This window comes from Callionymus lyra, chromosome 9, assembly GCF_982586985.1.
Source record: "Callionymus lyra chromosome 9, fCalLyr1.hap1.1, whole genome shotgun sequence".
Lineage (NCBI taxonomy): Eukaryota > Metazoa > Chordata > Actinopteri > Syngnathiformes > Callionymidae > Callionymus > Callionymus lyra.
The window spans coordinates 9,824,461-9,847,989 of NC_141826.1; the positions used below are offsets into that span (position 1 = coordinate 9,824,461).

The 23,529-nt window shown below is 40.1% G+C and overlaps 2 protein-coding genes across 3 annotated transcripts in view; one reads left to right on the forward strand and one right to left on the reverse strand.

Moving 5' to 3' along the window:
• Positions 1-3,237: 3,237 nt before the first annotated feature.
• On the forward strand, positions 3,238-13,134 carry gabrp (gamma-aminobutyric acid type A receptor subunit pi). The gene is made up of 10 exons (XM_087798597.1): positions 3,238-3,338; positions 5,078-5,184; positions 5,307-5,419; positions 5,482-5,549; positions 5,621-5,838; positions 8,898-8,980; positions 9,229-9,366; positions 9,481-9,633; positions 10,788-10,981; positions 12,669-13,134. Exons 2-10 carry the CDS (start codon positions 5,141-5,143, stop codon positions 13,002-13,004), a joined length of 1,347 nt encoding a protein of 448 aa, XP_087654723.1. The 5' UTR covers positions 3,238-3,338; positions 5,078-5,140; the 3' UTR covers positions 13,005-13,134.
• A 1,114-nt stretch (positions 13,135-14,248) lies between these two features.
• Positions 14,249-23,529, reverse strand: part of afap1l1a (actin filament associated protein 1 like 1a) — a 28,932-nt gene continuing 19,651 nt past the window's right edge. For both annotated transcript variants that reach the window (XM_087799629.1, XM_087799628.1), the window contains exons 6-18: positions 23,222-23,436; positions 22,978-23,157; positions 22,817-22,900; positions 22,309-22,387; positions 20,687-20,806; positions 20,396-20,607; positions 20,183-20,328; positions 19,957-20,029; positions 18,344-18,437; positions 16,409-16,567; positions 15,482-15,657; positions 15,293-15,415; positions 14,249-14,981 (exon numbers count right to left, since the gene is read on the reverse strand). In XM_087799629.1, coding sequence (XP_087655755.1) covers positions 14,955-14,981; positions 15,293-15,415; positions 15,482-15,657; positions 16,409-16,567; positions 18,344-18,437; positions 19,957-20,029; positions 20,183-20,328; positions 20,396-20,607; positions 20,687-20,806; positions 22,309-22,387; positions 22,817-22,900; positions 22,978-23,157; positions 23,222-23,436 — 1,688 coding nt within the window. In that variant the 3' untranslated portion in view covers positions 14,249-14,954. The remainder of the gene's footprint in view (positions 14,982-15,292; positions 15,416-15,481; positions 15,658-16,408; positions 16,568-18,343; positions 18,438-19,956; positions 20,030-20,182; positions 20,329-20,395; positions 20,608-20,686; positions 20,807-22,308; positions 22,388-22,816; positions 22,901-22,977; positions 23,158-23,221; positions 23,437-23,529) is intronic.

Below are 23,529 nucleotides of genomic sequence, written 5' to 3' on the forward strand. Positions count from 1 at the left end.
CACGCGACCCATGAACATACAAACTCCACACAGAAAGGTAACAAGTTGGCTTCCGCTCGACCTGGAAGTGAACCGGCAACCTTCTGTGAGGCGATTTTGCTAACCACTGTGTTCTTCATTCCAAAACCAGGCTTCGGCAGGTTCTAAAACGATGCCTGATCCCCACTAGGAACCAGATCTTATGTCGCAGAAACACACAACTGGGGTATGGCCCTGTATGGCTATAGTAAGTAAGTAAGTAAGTAATTTATATTTATAGAGCGCTTTTCCAGACCAGGGTCACAAAGATCAGTGATGTAAGGAGGAGCTTGACCATGACTAGCTCTGAAAGAAAGTACCATGATTTTAAAGTTGATCCTGAAAGAAACTGGAAGCCATTAGAGAGATTAAGGATCAGAGAAATGTGAGTTCTTCTACTAGAGCGGGTCAGAATTCTCTCCCAAGCCACCTCGACTGACTCCTCTTCTCTATTCCGAGCCTCTTGACCTTAGGTAAGGGTGGGGATGTAGATGGACCGATATACAGAGAGCTTTGCCAAACCGCCTGTCAATCTCACGCCCTATTCCTTCATCACTCCTCAACAAGACCCAAAGATACTTCAACTCCTCAACTTGGGCAGTATCTCATCCTGAACTCGGGGAACGCCTCACGCCTTGATGCCGCTTAACACTCGGTTGCAAACCTTTCTGAAGGTCACTGCCAGAAGAGGCCGACAGGAACATGTCATCCACAAAAAGCAGTGACCCAGGAGACCCCCCTTGGGTCACCAAGCTCACTCAAGTGCCCTTTCTAGATATATATTTCATATTTGGTATTTGCCAACAACAAACATGATTCCTGCTTCATCCAATCTGTAGCGTTTCATTGTTTCACTGCCATACAGTGTTTGGTGAATATTTTTGACAATATATTTTCCTTACATAAACTTTAGGAAAATAGCCTGAAGACTTTATTGATCAATTGTGGAGACAATTCCGCAGTCAGTGGGCATATAGACAATAGAAATCAGTGTGTTGCCTCCAGCACAAATGCAGACGTGTAAATAACAGGAAATTATTTTAGAAAACAGCTATTGAGCAAAGATTTTGATTCCTAGGATCCATAAAGACAGTTTGAGTGACAAGGGGGAAAAAAAAGCTTTCATGTATTAGACACAACTTAAATCTTGATCTTGCAGGAAGCTTTGATGTAAGACGCTGTCGAAGTGAAATGTCGGCGAACACACACATGAACAACATCACAAGGATGGAACGCTAAATGAAATCTTCGTCCGGGACTTTGATGGGACCAATGATGATGTTTAGGGTCCAACATAAGAGATGATGTCAAAAGTCCATGACAAAGACCAAGTCCAGGGGCCAAAACGCTTATTTTTTTTTTAGCTTTGTCAGCAGAACTCGGGTTCCATCGCTCCTATTGAACGTCAACGCTGTTGAGTTATTTGTCATCTTCTGCAAATATTTAACTTGTGTCTGTGAATCTCTACGTCTTCCTCTCTCTCTTCAAGACACATCAGAGAGCGTTGGTGTCAGTGTGAGCGTTTGCTGCTCATTAAAAATGAAAGACTAGCTGAAGTTTTATGGTTAATAATCTTTTGAGGTGAAAGACTTCATAACATTGCTTTTTCCCCTCAAAAAGATAAGCATCAAAAACCAAAGTTTTCAAATCAATCTACCATCATCCACTGACGGAATTTATGATTTATTGCTTAACTTTTTTGTGGCTTAGCTTGCTTTTTAAAATCTCAAACATTCAGATTCGGTCTTTTTTTATTTTAAGAGGGTAGTGGTTCAACTACATCTGCTGATGAATCTTGCCATTATTTCACCTGCAGGAACATCTTACAAATGTCATGTCCACAAAACCTTAACCCTTATGTTAACCTAGTGTCCCAAAATCCCTTGTGTCGAAAAGGGCCGAAAACAAATGTGTTTGAGGTATCCCTTGTAGCCTCTGGGTCAAGATGAACGACCTCTTTGGCTTCCAGAAATAGATATGCATTGGTGGAGGTTGTTCATCTTGACCTAGAAGCAACAAGGGATACCTCAAACACATTTGTTTCCCGGCCTATTCGGTATATAACAGAAGGATTGAGTACAAATTGACCTCTTTCTCAACAAAAGCCTATTCTAAGTTTGTCAATTTCAGCTTTAACCAGGGTCAGGACTGTAATTCAGGTGGGTTTTGGACAAACTGAAATTAAGGTGAATATTTTAAACATTAGTTTGTGGATTTGTAGTGCAAAAACAATCTCTAATAATCTTTTTGAACAGATAACTGTTGTGAGTTCAGTTTCTCCAGCCTTCCTCCAACACTTTTTACGTCTTCCAACAATCTGTCCTTCTGAACCTTGTTTTCAAACAAAATGTCTGGTATGATCTTTTTTTATTAAACTTGGACTTTTTGGTTCACCACCAACGATGCCTTCAGCATTTTCATCTTGCAGTCTTTATCAATATTAATTGGGTCGTAAGCCAGGCAGCTGACTGGATTTACTTCTCACAACTATATAATGGACGTTGTAGTTCTTCGGTTGGATGAAGTTCATTTCTTTAAGCCGTAAAATCGAATTCCAGACTGGATTTTAAATGTTTTGTATTCCCAGGTGCGAATCACGCTGAACCAACGGAAAAAGAACAAGTTACAATCTAATTAAAAAAAAAAGTCAATTTGTTCAGAGTATCTTTTTTCTCACAATTAGATAAATGTCAAGCAGAATAAAGAAAAGCATTTTCGGCGATTCGGGCCGAAACTTTTAGCCAACGCTGCTGTCTGTGAACTAAGAGAAGTGTTGATTACATTTTCTTCAACGCAATTACGGTCGACGAGCGTGAGGTCAGAGATGTGAAGCGAGTAGAAAAACCATTAGATGAAGACAAAAGGTAAAGCCATGCAATAAAAGTAGAGGATGGCAGGGAGGTGAGTAAAGAGAGAGCACTGGGAAGTAGAAAGTCTGGAGGTGCCGCAGTGTACGTTTCAGAAGGGTAGATCGGGGGGGAGGTTAAAACGTCGGGTCAAAGAAATTGATGTAGTGCTGGATTGATAAGGAAGTGTCCATCTTGCAAAAGTGTTTCAAGGAACCAGGGGGGTGAGGGGAGGCAGTGGTAAAGGGGGGAGATATGCAGCACCAATGATTGGGTGAGTCGGAGAGGAGGGAGGGGGCTACATGCAGGGACTCTGGTGGGAAATGAATGGTTCAGAAGGAGACGGAGGGAGCTACTCAAACGGACGCAACAAACAGTCGATCCAACATCAGGGAGGAAAATCTCTCGGCGCTGGATGGAGTGATTCGGAACTGGACTTTAAGACGAGGAGGGACGGAAGACCGTTGGAGATAGGTAAGATGAAGATTTCAAAATATTATCAAGTGTAAAAATGACATCAAGGAAAGTGGAAAAAGTGAAAGAAAAAAAAAGAATTAAGAGAGTCATCAGCAGGTTTAATGGCACCAAATGCATTTTTAATGTCCCTGCATTGTCGGACTTTATGAGGAAGGGAAAGAGGGGGGGAGAGAGTTGAGGGCGCGTAAGATTTATATCTGCAAGGCTGTGGTGGCAGAGAGACGACAGTGGAGTATGTGTTGGACTCTGTGAATAAACCATGAGCTAGGGGGCGCATCAATCAACAGCTTACAGGTTTGACAACGCTGGACAGCAGGTTTAATATTCATGCGGCGACGGCGTGTTCGTCTCCCCAGGCGTTGATCATCAACCTGTTCGTATGCAAGTGTGGGCGAACACAAGTGCGTTAATGAGATATTCACGGGGCGGGTGAATCAATACACATTTTTTTACGAGTGAGGCTGAGGTGAGAGAGCGTCGCACATTTTCCCCCTGAGGTTTGTAATCCATTAAACGCCACCACAGCAGCGCACACCTGCATGAAGGCCAGCCGGTGCTGCTGCAGTGCCGCAGGTTTGGACCAGGACTCGCCACAGGAACCAAGTTTCACCACGAACTCCACGAAAAAGAAGCGACGCAGGTTAGAATTAAAGGCAGAGATGATGGCGGGAACTTTTTATTTTTTAATTCAAATGTTTTTTGCTACACCTCTCTTTAGGAAAAACTTTCCTGCTGCACCTTCAGGACCAAGTGGTCGCAAAAAAGGCACTGAGTTAGTGCATACCTCTGCCAAGATGCTCACATCACATTTATTGAACACAGCACACAATAAAATATATAAACCTTACATGAACGAAATTTAGTGAAAAAGCAAAGGTAAAACTTCCAGGTTGTGAACCCACTACTTAGCTTAGTTTGAAACCCTGAAACAATTTTGATTCAACAAAAGCGACAAACTTTGTAAAAGCACATCAAGTTTTCAGTTTCCTTGTCAGTTTAGAAATAAGCAACAGTGGGAAGTTCTTTTTTTTTTCTTTTTTTTTAGAATCCCTTATTAGTCCCGCGAGGGGAAATTCGGTAGTGCTTTTTACAGCCATTCACACACACTGATGGGAGTAGGCTGCACACCTGCGCCAAGTCTACCATCAGGAGCAATCAGGGTAAAGTGTCTTGCTCAGGGACACAACGAAGTAAACTGCGATTCCTTGAAACCAGAAAAACACCAAAAACCACAATGATTTTCTTGTTCTGTCCTACGTTTCCTAACAAGTTGGATTCGAAAAGCCATTTTGCTCTCTGTTGTTTTATCAACATTTCTCTAGGCCATTGTCTTTATGAGGACTGGGAACCTTTCCAGAGTGTCCACTGCTTCTTGCCCAAAGAAGCCTTATATTATCAAAAGGGAAATACCATAAAAATCATAGTTGTATGCTAACAGTAATCTCAAGTGACATTGCCTAATGTTCTTTGGGCTTGTGTTTAAAAAGTCGAAAAAAAAAATACAATAAAGCAGTTGAAGTAGTCGTTGACATGGCCAGGGAGGGGGATATGATGCTCTCACTTTTGCACCTGAAGAAGAGCCATTCACAGTTTCCGCTCTGTGCACTTGTATGGTACACATACTTTCATGACGTCACATACTTGTTCGGTTTCATTCTTTTCCTGCTAACAATCACGTTTTAATATATATTTTCTTGGGCTCATCTACACTTTTCATTGGTTGACTCTGGATGCAGCTCACTGGTTAGTTGCTGGTTAGTTAACTACCCTGAGCGACGGTGCTGATCCTCCGTTCCACCATGTCGGTCCAGCTGCTGATCCTATCCCTGACCTTCACACTGTGGTGAGTGACCTCTCGTCCCGCGTCACCTAAGAGGTCAAGCGTTCATATTGACATATCGACTTATGAGTCTCTATATGGAATTCATGATCAATTTTCAATCTCGAGTGTGTTTTTCCAACCAGTTGCTGCACATTTCCGAACCATCCGTGGGGGGATTGGAACGATTCACAGCTTCAGCCGACCATCCAGAAGCTGATGAAGGGATATAACCGATATCTCAGACCCAATTTTAACGGTAGGAATTCTAAAGGACAGTTCAGTGGAGTCGAGGTAATGACTTTTGTTCTCTGCTGGCAGCGGGTCCGGTGGAAATCGGAATGAGTCTGGATATAGCAAGCATTGATGCCATCTCCGAGATCAATATGGTAGGACACGCTTCAGGCCGGACGGTCCCAAACATCAGTCATCAATCTAAACAAGTCCCTCCGCTCCGCAGGATTACACCGCCACCATCTTCCTCCGACAGAGGTGGCGCGACTCCAGGCTGGTTTTCCCAGGAAACGAGAGCGTGAGCGTGGACGGACGTCTGGTGTCGCTGCTGTGGATTCCCGACACGTTCATCCCCGACTCCAAACGCTCCTTCCTGCATGACGTCACCGTGGAAAACAGGCTGATACGCATCTTCAGCAACGGCACGGTTCTCTACGCTCTACGGTACTTCGACATCCTCAAATAGGACGATCCGTTCACAGACGTGATGGTTAGCCTGCTAGCATTGGTGCGGATGCTGGTTTCCTTTGGCTCAGAGTGTGACTCAATTGAGAATGAATCCAATTCTCAGTCCATTGTAGAGCTAAGTGTTTACATATCTTGCAGTATCTGGCGGTTCCCTGTACCTACTTAAGTTTTGACAATTGTAGATGATAGCAAACTTCCCAATTCATGATCCAAATTTTAAGGAAGTGGCCAAAAAACAAGAAAGAGGCAACAAACTATTGTAAAAGCCTGATATCATGAAGTGCCACAAGATCGTACTTTCTTATTTTTGACCAGAGAACACTACAATACTGCCATTGAAAACATGGACGGTGTTTCATGAAGCTTTATCTATTCATCAATGTCATTTGGGGGCCTTTTAAACAACAACACAAGTATCAGGAAATGGTTGAAATTGAAGGATAATGGAGTAAACGACTGCTCTAACACATTAAGAAAAGTAGTAAGGATGGCTAGGATGTCTATGCAACGTTAGCCTTGGATGATACGATGAGTAACGGAGGTCCCGAAAAGACACTGGAGGGATTATTTAGGACCGAAATCTGAGATGTGAACACAAAAAAACTTTAGCCCTGGGTTTAACGCTTGTGTTATCTCAGGGTCAAGGTGACCCGGAGGCCTGAAAACAATTGAGTGTTGTGGTATCCCTTGTGTTGTACCTGGGTCAAGGTGAATGACCTCCACCACTGCCTATGTATTTCTGGAAACCAGGGAGGGCTAAGATAATACAATTGTAGAGGGAGTAGTAGTAGTAGGGTGTGATATTTTGCCAGAGTCAACTCTGAGCGAAACACAAAAACAGCAAAAGCAATCAGTAGCAAGGAAACAAGTTTTTGAATCAAAATTCTAGGGGCATAAAAGAGGCAAACGCTGATGTTTTCAGCCACATCAGCAAGCTTGGAAACTCCCAAATGAAAGGAAGTAGTTACTTCAACTGCCTCTGGCCCCTCGAAAAAAGAAGGATGAACCACATTTAAGTCAAATTTTCTTTGACGAGGCCAAGAAGACGCAATGCTTCAGGTCGTATCACAAACCATGCATCATCATTAGTCAGTGGACTCTGTTTGATATTTATTGTTTATTTCCCTCCAAACAAAGAGTCACCGCTGCCTCCAACTCTGTGTGAGCACGACATGATTTTTGAAAGAGGGAAGCTCGTTCGTTCACCTCATCTGTCGTCTACGGGAGAGGGCTCTGGGCGCTGCATATTTTATGGTTTCAGCAAATACGGCGGATACTGTGAAATAAAGATGACAAGCGTGACTGAGCCAGCCTCAAAAAGAGGACCTTGGGTATTATAATTGCAGGTTCTTTGTCAGAGAGTTTTTTTGCTTTTGTGTTCATGCATTAGCAGCCGTCGAGCCTTTTGGAAGTATCAACACAGGAATCTGTCAGCTATGTTCCATCATAATCAGCAGCAAACTATCGTTCACGACATGTTCTTGGATGTACATCAGAAATACTGCATGTTTCGCTGTATTATACTAGCAGGTTGATGGATCGTGTAGTGGAGGCCCACAAAACATCTGGACATAGATATAAACAAGCCCTTCTGTCCCTGGACAGGCCTTAGGTTTAATAATGGAGGCCATGTTAGTCCCGTTTTTATGCAGCATTTTTTGTAGAATGTCAGCTTGTTTTTGCTGTTGTAATGCTCAGTCAATTTAAGTGGTTTCCTCTGGGAACACATTTTAAAACCAGGAAAGAAAATTAGGTATGAACCCGTAGGTCGAATCTGGCCGACTGAGTCATTTTGGGTTGATAGAGGCCACAGGGTCGACAAGCAAAAAGAGATCTAGAATTGTGGTCGAAACACGATGGCAAAACATGAAGTAAGAAGGACTTGATAGAAAATTATGACATTTTGCAAAGGTTTTTGAAAAAAGCAAGATTCACTGTGACTTTATCATCTATTGGTAGGGATTTAATAACATATATAAACCATTCAAAACTATAAAAAAAAAACATAAATGTCATAAAAAGGCTCTTTGTTTTTTTAAGAAGAAAGTGAACCAAAAAGTAAGAATATATTTGTCATGGTTTTAGTTTAACCAGTGACGAGTAAAAAAAAAGAAAAAGCACTATACAGTGGCTGTTAAAGGGCCACTAAGTAAAAATCAAGGAACGAAAAGTATACAATAAAGTAATGAAATCAAGCCAAAATTATTATTTGATTATATTTAACATGACCTTCATTAGAGTATATATATATATATTTTTTTTTATTGTATTTTATATAACCTTCATTAGAATATATATATATATATATATATATATATATATATATATATACAAAAGCATGTTTTTTCTTCAAATATCTTTTCTAAAATTATTATTTTAATTTATTTTAAATAGCCTTTACTAGACAAAATATATACAAGCATGTTTTTTTCAAATACTTTTGCTAAAATTATTATTTTATTTTATAGAGCCTTTACTAGAATTGTTTTTATATAAAAGCATGTTTTTCAAATATTTCTGCTAAAATTATAATTCGATTTTACTATATACAGCGTTCATTAGAATATATATATATATTAAATATATATACAGTATATATATATATACACACAAGCATGTTTCTTTTCCAATATTATTGCTGACATTTTTTTTTTTTATAAATAGCCTTCATTAGAATATATAAATATAAATGTATATAACGTTCATTAGAAAATATATATTTAAAAGCATGTTTTCTTCAAAAATACTTTTGCTTCCATTATTATTTGATTGTCTTTTATACAGCCTTCATTAGAAAAAAAGAAATATGAAAGCATTTTTTTTTCATCATCTTCAGAGATTCCAGGTCCATTAAAATCAGCTGCCGCATAATTTCTGAGATTTAAAAAAATCAGATTTCATTTTAATGTCATTCCTCATAATTGCCGCCGACATAATCAAACCCACGAAAACCTTGATTTTTCTCTTCCTTCTTTTGACGATAAAATGAAAACCAAAAATGATTTTCCTTTCGCTCCGATTGATCCCTTTACCAGGATCACAGCCACCATCGCCTGCAACATGGACCTGACCAAGTACCCGATGGACAGACAGGTGTGCACGCTGCAGCTGGAGAGCTGTGAGTACCTGCCATCAATCATCCCCCCATTTCACAGAGAAATCATTTTCATTTCCATCTTCGCCGGGGAAGTGAGTACCAGCTCAGTTTAGTCTGACATATTGGGGTTTGCAGTAGAAGGTCCATTTCATGGGTGTGTGTGTGTGTGTGTGTGTGTGTGTGTGTGTGTGTGTGTGTGTGTGTGTGTGTGTGTGTGTGTGTGTGTGTGTGTGTGTGTGTGTGTGTGTGTGTGTGTGTGTGTGTGTCAGGGGGCTACAACCTGCAGGACGTGGTGTTCTACTGGACCAGAGGGAACGACTCGGTGAAGGGTCTGGACACACTGCGTCTGGCCCAGTACAGTGTGGAGACCTACTACACCTCCGTGTCCCAGGCGGTCTACGAGACCGGTGAGGATCCAAGTTGATGAAGCGTTAATGAACCTGTGACACATTTGTGTGTGTGTGTGTGTGTGTGTGTGTGCATGTGTGTGTGTGTGTGTGTGTGTGTGTGTGACCTCACAGGGCGATACCCCAAGCTGGTGCTGCATTTCGCACTGCGGAGAAACGTTCTCTTTTTCATTTTGGAGACGTACGTTCCCTCCATTCTGCTGGTGGTTCTCTCCTGGGTGTCCTTCTGGATCAGCCAGTCCTCCGTACCCGCCCGGACTTGCATCGGTGTGTTTAACCGACCACACACACGCACTCCCAACCGCAGTCATTAAAAAAAGAAGAAAAAAAAGAAATATCAGTTGCTACATATTATAACGCTAAACAAACAAGTGCGTCATTTTCACTTTCATCTTTGACGGAGTTTACAGGAAAGTACAGGAGGCTGGTTGCTAACGGTTAGCATCGATGGTAACATAAGTAACCAGAATAAAATTGACTTGAAAAAAAAAATGACAAAGGCAAAAGATAATAATAATTCAAATTAAAAACAACACTTTGATAAATATATTTTCTTCTACTTTTATTATTGGCTAATGTCAAGCTAATTTTTTGTGCTGTTTATACCAGGATTTTAAGTAAAAATACTATATTTATACTTGACAAACATGAAGCTAGCTGACCAAATCTTGCTTCTATTCTTTTATTTCTTTCTAGCATTATACGTTTATTATTAACTGACGCCTGTAGCTTTGTTTTTGTTCATTTATTGTCAGAAGAAGTACTTTTTATTAGTTAGCGTACATGCTATGTTTGCATTCAAGTATACAGTATAGTATTAGCTTACATCTGATCTTCACGATTATATTGTTTGAAAATACGCTTGTATTCTTTCTTTCTTTTTCAGCTAAACTCTCTTTTTTCAGTGATGATACAATGAAAAAAAAACAAATATGCTACATTAGCCTATTAGCATTTCATTGGATACATGTTTGTTTAATGTGTCAGAAAAGGAAAGTTATTGGTTAGCATAAATACTTCTTTTTGTTTTCAAATATAATCTTTTTTTTTATTGTTTTTCTTTTTTTTAATTATCGTCAAAGCAAACAAGAATTGCTAACATTTTATGTGCTGATTTTATGTATTATTAATAGAGTATACAGTTGTCTGCGTGCCAAGATAAAATGTGTTTTTTATGGTGGAAACAAGCTAGCAGGGATGTTAGCCGTAAAAACGTCTCCATTAAATGTTACCTCGTCGATGTGTTTCCTCTGCTGTGCCTCGCGGTCGAATTGTCACATTATTTATTGACGCTCGGTCGGTCCTGACTCATTGTTTGGGTCAAAATATGACCTTTATGACGAACGTCTGCTCTTAAAGCATCTCAGGCTAAGAACCATGTGTAGAAGTAAATAAAAAAAATGACGTGGTCTCTTGAACAGGAGTGACCACCGTCTTGACCATGACCACCCTGATGATGGGCGCCCGCACGTCCCTGCCCAACGCCAACTGTTTCATCAAAGCCATCGACGTCTACCTTGGCATCTGCTTCACCTTCATCTTCGGCGCCCTGCTGGAGTACGCCTGCGCTCACTTCTACACCATGCAGCACCAGACCCTGGAGGAGCTTCAGCGGGTCAGTGCCAGTCAGAACCGGGTCCTAACAATGACACAGAACTGATCTGCTTAGAACTTGTAGAAAATGTTTCAAGAAAACATTTTAATTTTGTGTATTTATTATTGTGTTAACCATTAATACAACTCGATTAGGTTCTTTGGGCAACACTTTTATTAAGAAGTTAACGCTAAAAAACACCTTAGTTCTAAAGTAATAGTAAATAAAAAGTATTTAGAGAATAACTTTGATTACTAGCGTTTCTCTATTTACTCTTTATTCAGTGTAACTACCATGAGAAGAGAGATTCACCATTAATAATACTGTCACTTTTAAAAGAAAAAAAGAATACATATTAAAGTGTTATTTGCTGCTTAAAAACCTAAAAATAATTATTTGTTATTGTGAATATGTATGTATAGTCGTTAGGAGGCTGTAAATACTCATCACTATGTCAAATGATTGTTAAAAAAGCATGAACTTTAGAATAAGGAACATAATCACAATTACAAATACTTGTTTTTTTTATATTAAGGATGATTTTAATATGTTTATATTCATGCTTTTGACCTTTAAAAAGGGACAGCATTATTTATAGATAATTACTTCTTGCATGGTACTTACACCGAATAAAGGGTTAGAGAAGCTAGTTTTCACCAAAGTTTTTCCCTTATTATTTCATATTAATAATAATTGATTAAGGTTCCGTGTCTCCTTAATGTCACAGTATTAAGGGTAGAAAATAGTCACGATGAACGAAGTGATGGTTAATTAAGTGGCTAATTTCCCTGTTAATACACATGTGAATAAGTAGCTTATTCATTCTTAATATGCGTTCACTTTAATAAAGTTTTACCGTTCTTTGTATAGGAATTTATTCCTTATGGTGAATATTGAGAGAATATTAAGATTAAATTTAGTAAAAATAGTTCTTTAATATCTGTCTTTTTATTTTTTTTTAATGAAAGATTCATACTTTATTTTATTGTCATAGTTATTTTAATGTTTATATATATTTGGCTCCTGGCTCAATGGTCCCTCACAACAGCTTCAGTATATAATGCGGCCCCCCCTTGAGGCAGTTAATGGAAGGCAATGAGAGAAAGTCCAGAGTCGTCTATGATTGTACCCGTAACTTATGTCTTGTTTCATTGAGTCAGACTAGATGCTACAGTACTATAGTAGCAAGTAAACATCTTTGTTTTAATGTTCGCCAGGATCCCGAGTCATTTACGACATGATGTTTTCCCCGAGATTGTTAATAGAGCAAAGAAAACAACACAAGTCAAAACCGAAAAAACACTGATTAGTTCTGTCGGGACAAAGAGAAAATCCTGCAGAAACACATAAAACGAAGGCAGAATGTTAATGTCTTTCCAGGGCTGCAGACAAAGGTTTCATCTTGGAGCGAACAGTTCATTTTAAGTGGCCATTTTTCCACGCGGGCCTTCTGTGGAGAAGTCGATGTCAAGCTGTGATGTATATAGTTTTTGTGTGTGTTGTGAGCTGTGTGTGGAATCTTAAATCAGAGAGATAGAAAACTGCTTTATGCTGAGTTAAACCAAACAAAAAACGAATGCTGTGCTGGTGAAGCTTCACGAACCATCACTCATCGCCCTCAGAGCTTCGTCAGGAAGCCGACTGTATCCTCTCGTCCTCAGGCACGGCAGGATTTCATTGTTCCTAAACATTTAATTGCATCTTTCAGGATCTCCTGAGGGACTTCAAGGAGTCCAACGGCCACGGATCCTTCCCGATCGTCACCTCCACTCACCCCAAAAAGCCGGCGGAGATCGGCTCCGCGGAGCAGGATCCCGCCGAGGAGCCCCAACCCGCCGAGACCTCCGACCCCTCCTCCCCGCCGGCGGAGAGCACGGCGGTCCAGACCTTCAGCCTGGCCTCGGTGAAGAGGGCGTCCCGGCACGTGGCCCAGGTCTTCACCGTGGAGAACCCGCACAACATAGACAAGCACGCTCGCACCGTGTTCCCCACCACCTTCTTCTTCGTCAACATCCTCTACTGGCTCTATTACCTCTGTTTCTAAGCGCCATCTTAAGTGACCGCCGACAAGCTTCTCTGCCGGAGTCGGCGGGCGAGGAGTTTTGTTCGAAGGTAAGTCCGGGAACACGAGTGGACGAGCCTTGAAACCAGTTGCCTGAACTGTCTCCACCTCAACTGTGCTGCCTTGATAAATGTAAACGCTTACGTTGTTACTTTGTACCAGAACATCTTCAGGAGATGGTCATGTGACATGGAAATAAAACTGTGATTTGGAATGTACCAGTGCATTGTGGATGATTTCTTAAGTTAAGTTAATTCAGGGTTATTGCGTAAAACTTGGCTCTAAATCCCCCAAATACGAAGTATTTAAAGCAGTACTATGTCAGATTAAAAAATACACATACATATTTCCTTTGAAGATTCATTTTGATGTTCAAAAGTAAAAGTGTCTTACAATCATTTTAATTTAAGTTAATCACCGTGACCACCAAACTGCTTTATGGCTCTTGGTCAGTGACGGTGTTTGCATTTATTTCCATAATGGCGAAGGTACTGGGAGATGCATGTCACAACATTGCAAATTCACTCTAACTCTAACACCAGGGGGAGCCACATACAAAACAAGGGGTAAAAAAAACTTTTTGTTCGACCTGTTAAATAGACTTTAGACTTTCTTTTATTGTCATTGCACAGAAAACACAGCAGTAAAACTGCAACAAAATTTTGTATATATATATATAAGTATAAAAATAAATATAAATAAGTTAAAAATAGTGCAATATAGCACAAACAGAATAGATAAATAACATTATAAATATTGCATATAATAATGAATGTATATAAAGTATAAATAGAAATAAGTTAACAATAGTGCTAATATGTTATAAATAGAATAAATACATAATATTTTAAAATTAATGTATGTATGAATGTTTCTAAATGACAAAATCACATTTAAAATCCTTACCTTAAGGAAAACATCCATGTTCTTCGAAGTCTGTTGGACTTGGGACATGGGTGAAGGACGAAGCTACACTGGAATCAAAAGTCGACATGACATTCGAAAACTGGAAAAGAACGGAAAATGCATACCTCTGCCAAGGAGCGCATTTAATCATTTTGTAAAACAGCATGAAGTCAGATCTAAGAATTGCGTCGCCACCAATGACCTGCATTCCCGTAACCAAGCTAATGAAGCAACACTAAAACAGTGTAGAATGAGCTACAATTGTTCGTCATCGTAGCTCCATGGACATAGATTTGTTTGTATTAATAAATAGCATGAAGTATTTATTATCCCTTTTATTTTAGCCAGTTCTGAACGGAGCAGCAGCAGTTTGAAGCCATACAAGTTGATGACGAGTCCATAAAGATGTCCCATTATTGACATTTTATTTAAATACACTCAGAACTTTTTAAAGGTTTGTTTCTGCCCTCGACGGAGGAAACTAAAATGATTGGAAACAAAAAGAAGATTTTTAAAAACTGCAGAAATGATTTCATTTTAATTTGAAGTGTTTTTATTGCATCAAATAGACAACAATTTGTAAAAGATTAGAGAATCATAAAGTGCAAAACTTAACGACAACGGCTTTAAGAACAATTTAATATGATGGAACTTTGAGTGGTTTTGAATTTGTGCTCTGCGGCTGATTGGTTCAAACTAAAACGACGGTCGTGACAAGAGCGAACCGAACATGGTTAAAATGTTTAAAAAAAAAAGAAAAAAGTAGTCACTTCTCTATGTACACGCATTAAAAAAAATCCCTCTCGTCTAGTCTTGACTTACCTACTCTCTTCCCTCTTCTTCTCACCTCAGTCACTGCCTTCACTGACGAGACAATACACAAGCTGTACCTCCACCTAGTGGTTGGTTCTCGTCATTACAGTAAGAAATAGAGGCAACTTGATAAAGAGTTTGTTTCAGGGTTGATTGATCCAAAAACTGCTCTTAACTGGTGCGATAAAGAGTCTCTGATCCATGATGACTTTCTTATTTTCCTTTCTTTGACTCCCATTCCTGAAACAAACCAAAAGAGAAACATGTTTTATATAGATTTAGATTTAATTTTTTAATATTATCAGAAAAATAAACTTGTATTTCCAGTGTCGTGGCATTACAGAATATAAAAATGAAATAATGCAACTGAAATAAAAGAGATTTATAAAGTAAAAGACAATATATTCAAATAAAATAAGATATTCTTATGATACGTTGAGTTCTTTAATAAGTCATGATTGTCTTATGATAGTTTGCAGTAAATATATTGTAAAAAATAAAATCTTTCTCCTTCCATATAATTTTTTTAAGTAAAAAAAGGGAAAAAGTACCTTTGCTTTCTGCATGACTGTGCCTGACGACGCATACACGGATGGAGGTCTTTTGTGCATCTCGTGAGCACAGTTTACTGGCAATGAATCGCTGTAGATGTTCTGGGTCTTTTTCCTTGAACTCTGAAATTAAAACCAAGGTTAGCGGAAGATCTGTAATTTGATTCTTTTTAATCATGATTCAAGTACCTTCACTGGTGCTACCTTCTCCACGGGGGCACCCAGAGCTCCGCCGGCCAAACTTTTCTTGATGTTTTCCTGCACGTGAGTGAGTCTGAGCTCCAGGTCCACCCTCTCGGCCTCCTTGGCTCGACACGTCTCCTCCAGCTGAGACACTCTCTGGTTCAGAACCAGCTTCCTTGTGTCTGATTTTTAAAAATATATTCAATATTATGTAGTTTTAGATGCCACCTAGCGGTCTGTTAGGAGATTACAATCCCAAAGATAAAACATTCTTTTGTCGATATCTTGATTAAAATAAAGAGTATGGAAGTATTTAATTGTCATCATAATATTGAATGTTTGAATTCAAGATTGATTTTACAACTTTGATTTTAAAAAAATTATTTACATGTTTGATAATCAATAAAAAATATTTTTTCCATAATCAATAGTTTTTTATCTGTAGCCTGTTAAATTAAATGAAAAAATGTTAATCTAATAGTGTCAACATGAATAATTGTTTGAAGAGTTTGACATCTATCGTTTGAAATTCTATATTTGAACTTTTAAAATTCAAAATTTGTTGAATTTAGAACATTTTATTTTTAATAAAACATTACAAGCCAATCATTTAGAATATTTTTTAATCTTAATAACGTTAAAAACCTCCAAATTAAATTTCAGATAAATTCCCATTATTAAATAAGAACAACTGAAACCTTTAAATATAGAAAATTTAATCATTAAATATCCTTAAAAATCCCCCAAAATGATGGAATTGATTAATTTACATACATGACTTTTTAAGAATTGCTGTTGAGTAAACCAAAAATAATTATCTGAATGTAATGGAAAAGTTTGACCCCAATTGGATTTATAAATTAAAAACTCTCCGGGTCTTAAAGTCGTGAGAAAAAAGCCAAACATGACGTGAGCAGCTGTTGTTTTTCTTACCGGAAGCGTTTTTTAATTCCTCTTTCAGCTCCTTCTTTTCCTGCCGCAGAGTCACCAGTGCATTCCGGATCCCGTCTCTCTCCCTTTCCATCTCCTCTTTCTCCTTCAGGTATCTCTTGGCGTCCTCCTCCGCTCGTGTCTTCCCGTACTTGTTGGCATCTGTGAGGAGGGCAGCAGATACCAGAGGTCACGTGAGGGTCGTGGGAAGAAAACGAGACCAACGTCCATTCTACAAAAAAAGTCTATAAATTAAGATCCAGCAGAAGAAGGTTTGAAGCCGTCCTGACATGATATCTCGCACAAGACGAGGGAGGAGGTCAGGAGGCGAGGGAGCGGATCTAATGGGAGTGTCCAATAAACCTCAGGTTACTAACAGAGACGCTCGCCGTGACGCTTTGATGTGACAGAACCAGGACAAATCGGAGGTGAATCAGCGCCGGATAGAAGTGATGGCAGAAACTCGAGGAGTGCGAGACCAAACCAAATTATTCTTCAGAAATACATTTTAATATTAGTGTAAAAATCAAGTTTTGGAGTGGGTTAGCAGACACTATAAATCTGACCCGGACAAAGTACTGCTTGGGGGCCGAACATGGGTTCCTTGACTCTACCTATGCGGCCCACATGAACTTAAAATAATATATTTTTTTGTGAAATGCTTCTACAACTCAGATTTTCCCAATGTGGCAAGAAAAAAATAATATCAATCAATCAATCAATCAATAAAAGCGGATCAATTAAAGCAAGTTTGATAATGACTTTGAAAATTCGCATTTCGAGGAGAAAATGCAGTGTGAAGCTGAATCTGCTGAATCTGTAAAGTGAAATGCTTAAAAGAACTGAATTAATATTCAAAATAAAAATGTGTGAAAACAGTGGCATAAAGAAAAAAGACTGATGTGAAGATGTTGAAATAAAGTGAAAAAGGTTGAGAAAAGGAAAAAAGACGAATTTGTAGTAGAATTAGAAGAAGTAGAAGAAGTAGTAGAAGAAGTAGAATAAGTAGTAGTAGTGCAAGAAGTAGAAGTGGACTAATAATAAGAAGTAGTATAATAATTAGTAGTAGAAGTAGAAGTAGTGGGAGAGGAAGAAGTAGTAGAAGTAGAAGTAGAAGAATTAATAGTAGAAGAAGTCGTTGAATGAGAAGTAGAAGTAGTAGAATTAGTTGGAGAATTATAAGTAGTAGAATTAGTTGGAGAAGTAGACGTAGCAGTAGAAGTAGTAGTACAAGTAGTAGTAGAAAAAGTAGTAGAATTAGTAGTAGAAGTATAATTAGTAAGAGCAGTAGTAAGATTAGTAGTAGAAAGGTGTGAGTAGATGAATGTACCTGAAGGTCAAAGTAGAAAGAGTTGAAACAGGAGTTGAAGAGTTTCCCTATTCAAGTGAATGGGGGAAAAAAAGTGTAGAAAAAGAGGAAAGGAAGAAAGAGTTGAAGTGATAAAAGACAAAAGTATGCCTTTAGCGCTCACACAATTAATAAATACAAGTTTCAGTTATATTTTATGACCTTTTTTAATGTCTTAACACATCAGCTAAAATCGACTTATAATGTGGAAAAACAGTTTGTGTCATTTGTATTTTTTGTTTAGATCACGGGTGTTGAAGTCAATCACACAACTAGACAAAATCTTCTCACAGTTTAAGTCACAAAGAATGATATATTTAACAAACTGTTACAGTGTCGAGTCTGAGAAACCCATACATTTGTGACCTAGAAAATATCTTATCTTATCTTAAATAATAGTTTCTTTAAAGCTCACAATATAAAGGTGGAATTTAATTTTCTTTGATTTGAGGCAACCATCCATCATTTACTCCACCAGCCATATTTGGCCCCTGAGCCATGAGTTTGAAAAAGTATCTTGGAGATAAAAATCACTAAAAGAATGTGTTTTACGGTAATATTCCGAGCCAACAACTGCAGTTTCAACTTACTGGAGCCGGACCTCTTGAGCGAGACTGTGGGTTTGGTCTTGTCCGAGTCGCTGCTGGAGAGACTGGAGCGACGCCGGCCTTGACCGCCGGGCTTCTGCGAGAAGAAACATGAAGATTGATTGATTGATGATTGATTGATGATTGATTGATGACGCACTGAAGGGCTGGAGGTGAGAGGTGAGAGGTGAGTGCTTGTCTGGCAGGTTAGAAAAGAGGTTTCACCAGCCGTTAAAGCTACATGACCTTTTGACCTTCTGTCAACTGGAGAACTGCTCCTCTCACTCACTACACACTCGCCTTGTAACTCTCTTCATGTGAGAGATGTGTGCACACATGATCATGTCTGAAGCCTTACGTGTGCTTCGTTTACATGCTTTAAAAGTGTGCGTTGTTGCCGTGTGTGTACGAGTGCTTGTTCTAAGTGTGTTGTGCATGCGTTGCGTGCATTTGTTGTATTAGTGTGTTTTGCATTTTTGAGTATGTTGTGCGTCTGCAAGTGTATGAATGTGTGTGCTTTAAGTGTGTGTGTGTTGAAAGTATGTGTGTTTTGAGTGTGTGTGTTTTTTTTGTGTGTGTGTTCTGTGTGCGTTTTTGTTATGTGCGTGTGTTGAGTGTCTGTTTGTTCCGTGCATGTGTGTTTTGTTCGTAGTATGCGTTGTTCGGATGTGTACTGTGCGTTTTTTTCTGTCGGTTGTGCATATGTTTGTGCATGTGTGCTGTGCGTATGTGTTGAATTTGTTTTTCTGCATGAGTGTTGTTTGTGTGTGTATGTGTTTTTCCTGTGTTGAGTTGCATGTGCTGTGTGTATATGCGTGTGAGTTCTCTGTCTGTTTGTTTGTGTTTGTGTGCATTTTGCCTGTGTTGGGTTGCATGTGCTGTGTGTATGTGCTTGTGAGTTGTCTGTTTGTTTGTGTGTGCGTATGTGTAGGTGTGTGTTGTAGGTGTGTGTGTTTTGCCTGTGTTGTGTTAGATGTGCTGTGTGTATGTGCATGTGAGTTCTTTGTCTGTTTGTTTGTTTGTGTGTGTCTTTATGTGCCAGAGTGTGTTTTGTGTGTGTGTGTGTTTTCTTGATTTGTGTGTGTTTGTCCATGTGTGTGTGTTTTGTGTGCTTTATTTGTTGGAGTGTGTTTTTGTTTTATTTCGTGTGTGATGCGTTTTTTAAGATGGTTGTTTGTCGTGCATGTGTGTTTGTGTGTTTTGCCTGTGTTGTGTTGCATGTGCTGTGTGTATGTGCATGTGAGTTTTTTGTCTGTTTGTGTGTGCGTGTGTGTAGGTGTGTGTTGTAGGTGTGTGTGTTTTGCCTGTGTTGTGTTAGATGTGCTGCGTGTATGTGCATGTGAGTTCTTTGTCTGTTTGTTTGTGTGTGTGTTGTGTGTGTTTTTCCTGTGTTGTGTTTATGTGCCAGTGTGTGTTTTGTGTGTGTGTTTTCTTGATTTGTGTGTGTTTGTCCATGTGTGTGTGTTTTGTGTGCTTTATTTGTTGGAGTGTGTTTTTGTTTTATTTCGTGTGTGATGCGTTTTTTAAGATGGGTGTTTGTTGTGCATGTGTGTGTTTTGCCTGTGTTGTGTTGCATGTGCTGTGTGTATTGTGCGTGTGTTTTGTGCCACACACACCTGTGTGTCCTCTAGTGGAACTTCGTCATACGTCCTGAAGTCTGTGATGACCCTGCCGGAGGACGTGGCCCATCTAAAGATCAGAGGAGGAGTCAGAAGTCAAGTGTGCATGCGTTGAAAACATCCTGCACTTTACTGACCCTCACATGACCCCCAAATGACCCCCCCCCCCCACCCCTCTAACAACCAACCCCTCCAACAACCAACCCCTCCTCGTTTGACTCACAGGAAGGAATGTCGCGCGGCGTCGCGGATGTTTGCAATTGTGTCCACGTCAACGTAGTCATAATGAAGGGACTCCGGTCCGGCCGAGGAGCCGGTCTCGGCCAACAGGACCCCGAGCCATTTCCCAAGATCGTCGGAGCTGCAAGCCTGAAAATAGCAGAGGAAACGTCCGGAATCAGATCCCGGCGATGAGTCTCGAAACAACAAAAGTTACCTCAAGAGCCGCCACTGTGGTGCTGGTGTGAAGAATCCTGAAGGCGAAGGGATGCTTGGGCCCCAGCCCCGGGATGACCTCGCAGCCGTGGAGGGGCAGAGGGTTCAGGGAGGTCCGGGGGTCTCCCCTGTCGTGGTAGAAGTGGAGGAAGCCTCTGCACACACAGCACCAATGCTCCTGCCACACCTGGTTCACCAGCACCAGCAGGTATCCTGTCACACAACACAACGTTATTGACGACAAGAACAACTTTTTTTTTCTTCCGCCTCAGGGCTGCGGGAGGTCGCGAACCTTGCCGGGGGTCACTGCAGGCGGTCCGAGATTCTCCCGGGCGAGGCGGCTTCTTTTTTGAAAAGCTGATGATTCGAGTGATCTTCCGTCCGGCGGCGAAGGCTCCGCGCTTCACCTTCCCTGCGTTACAAACGAGAGTCGGAGGGTTCCGTCAATCAGCCTGGCGGTCCTGGCCTGACAGTCCGGCTCCACTTCGAGTCTGAAGAGCCCCTCGGGGATATCGCTAAATGACATGTTCGTACACGTTTGGCAGAGACAATCTATGATTAAGGAGGTATAACAGAAGCCTGTTAAACGAGTCTGGCAAAAAAAAGGGCTCTAAAAGTCATCGTGAAAATTGCTTTTTCAGTTTTATGGTAAACGTTTGCAGATATCCTGGCAAACCAAAGTGGATTCGCTGTTGTTTCGTGGAACTGACAGAAGCATGTCTGCACAAGTTAATATTTTTAAGTACCGTGTGTCCCAAAGTTTATATACAAACAAGAACAGAAGACCTCTGCCAAGCAGCTCATTTACACCTATTTTGTGAGTTAGAATCAGTAATCAACATTATTAAACAAAATGTATTTTATCAATACCGTTAGAGCATGTTTGTCAAAATCTACCACACAAGGGGGCAAAACCAAATTTATATTAATAAACAGGAAGTATGAGTCTAAAGGCAAAATGTCCTTTTCATTTTTTGGAGGCTAAATCTATCCAAATTTTCTCTTTGTTTTCCTCCATAAAACACTACAACATCAGTTGTCGCTATTATCTGATGTCACTTCAAATGTTAACATTGATAATCTAACAGATAGTAGGTAATAGTTATTTTTAAAGCACCTTTCTAGACCAGGGTCGCTAATGAAACTAAAAATCTCTGTGTCTTATATTAAAAATGTTCTTTTATCTTTACAAGTCAACCACATGAAATGCAATCTATGATTTTTAGCTTAGCTTCCGAGCCATGAGTTTGATATATGCACGTTAAAGCCATTTAATGAATAAAGTTATAAGTAGGGAAAGATTTAAGAAAAAATAGATACAAGATATTTTTTTTATCAACTTTGACGTTTCAACGTTTAGTTCAACAATTAACATTTTTTGTGATCCAATTAAACTTATGGCCACTAGATGGGAGCAGTGAGAAAATCCTTTGTAGCTAAATGAACAATAAGATCCCACTGATCCCGGCGATGACTGTGGATTAGAGGATACAGTCGATTCCAGTAGCTTTTTAAAGCTGACGTTTGGGAAACTTTTGTTACTTTAAAAATAAGTTAAACCAGAGTTTATCAAGAGTCATGCGGACTACAAAGCCAGATTCAAGTATGGATTTATGGAAATATATCGTAATGCTGCCCCTGTATCGTGATACGTATCGTATCGCCAGATTCAGATAGAGGATGAGTCATATAAAAGTTACTACAAATACAATTTGAAACTTTTTTAGCATTTGAAATCTTGTTCATAGCAACAAGCTTGAAGATAGGTGGCTGAGATGTTCAAGAAATCTACATCCATATTTTTATCAATATAATCCGACACCTTTTTAAGCATTTGAAATATGTTTGCACCACAAACAGTGATTCATGGATCAGTTATTTAGCCATTTTGAAGGGCGCAGATAAAGTACTCACCATTTTCTCGGCACGTCGTCTCCACCGTGGACACACCGACACTGTCAGAGTCGGATGCGTTTCTCTCTGCAGACAATCTCTGAGGAAGAATAAGAATGTTAAGGATTTGGAAAACAAACTGGAGGACTCAGCTTTCATCTCTAACAACAGGATGTCGGAGGATGAAACGAGAACGTCTTCCTGACACGTCTGTTATTGACTAATAAATAAGTACAGATGACACAATGAAAGAAACACTGTCATTTCCTTTCTTTCTCTCTTCCTGTGCTTTCGTTTAAAGATCTGCCCCGGTCGACTACTCCTTCATGACGGTTCCCCCCCCTTTCATTGGCTCGTAATTACCCCACACTTACAGAAACACGGGTTAGAGTGCGCAACAATAGTTTAGGGTAATTACTGCTGACAGCACCGTTGATGCATGTGCTGACTTTTCCTCACCTCGGCTGCTGAAATGAATCACGTGTCGGTGCAGAAGAAGAGCCAGAAAAACACCCTCCTCCTCGCTTACCTTATCGAGTTCTGTTTTTCTTGGAGCGACGGGAGACGCAGACTCCTCTGGTGGGGCGCACTGACCTTTGACCTCTCTGATAACCTGATGGAATACGTCATGTTTTATTTCCACAGTATCTTAACATTCATTTAAAATCAGAATAGTTTGGAGGAATTTACCCTCAGCCATCTGTGCGCCTGCTCTTTGCTTTGAACAGCCAAGACGACGACGTCTCCGTTGGCGAGGGTGAAGCGCAGCTCGTGGTGCTTCCTCTTGCTGTCTTTGGGGGCGTAGACGACGGTGCACTGTGGCAGCAGCAGGTCCACGTAAGGACACGTGTCCTTTGAGCTCTTATAACACTGCAGACAGAAAATTATAGTTTAACATCCACGTCCAACGTTCAAACGCGTTTTCTCATCTCACCTGAAGTCGGTTTTCTCGTATGACCGTGAGCTGTTTGGCCCACTGACCGAAGCGCTTCTTGCGCAGGAGGAAGGCACAGATGCGACAGTCCCGGACCGGAGGCATGGAGCTCTCGTCGGAAGGCCACTGATGCGTGAGGCGACCGGCGGTGCTTCGCTCTTCCTCGTCCTCTTCGTAGGACTCGTAGGAGCTGCTCAGAGCGTCGGAATCATTGTCTGGGTAAAGAAGAAAACTCAATAAAGTTGGATGTTCAGGCTTGTTCTCCCTTAAAGATGGTCCTTATGAGAAGAGAAAATAGTTGATTCTGA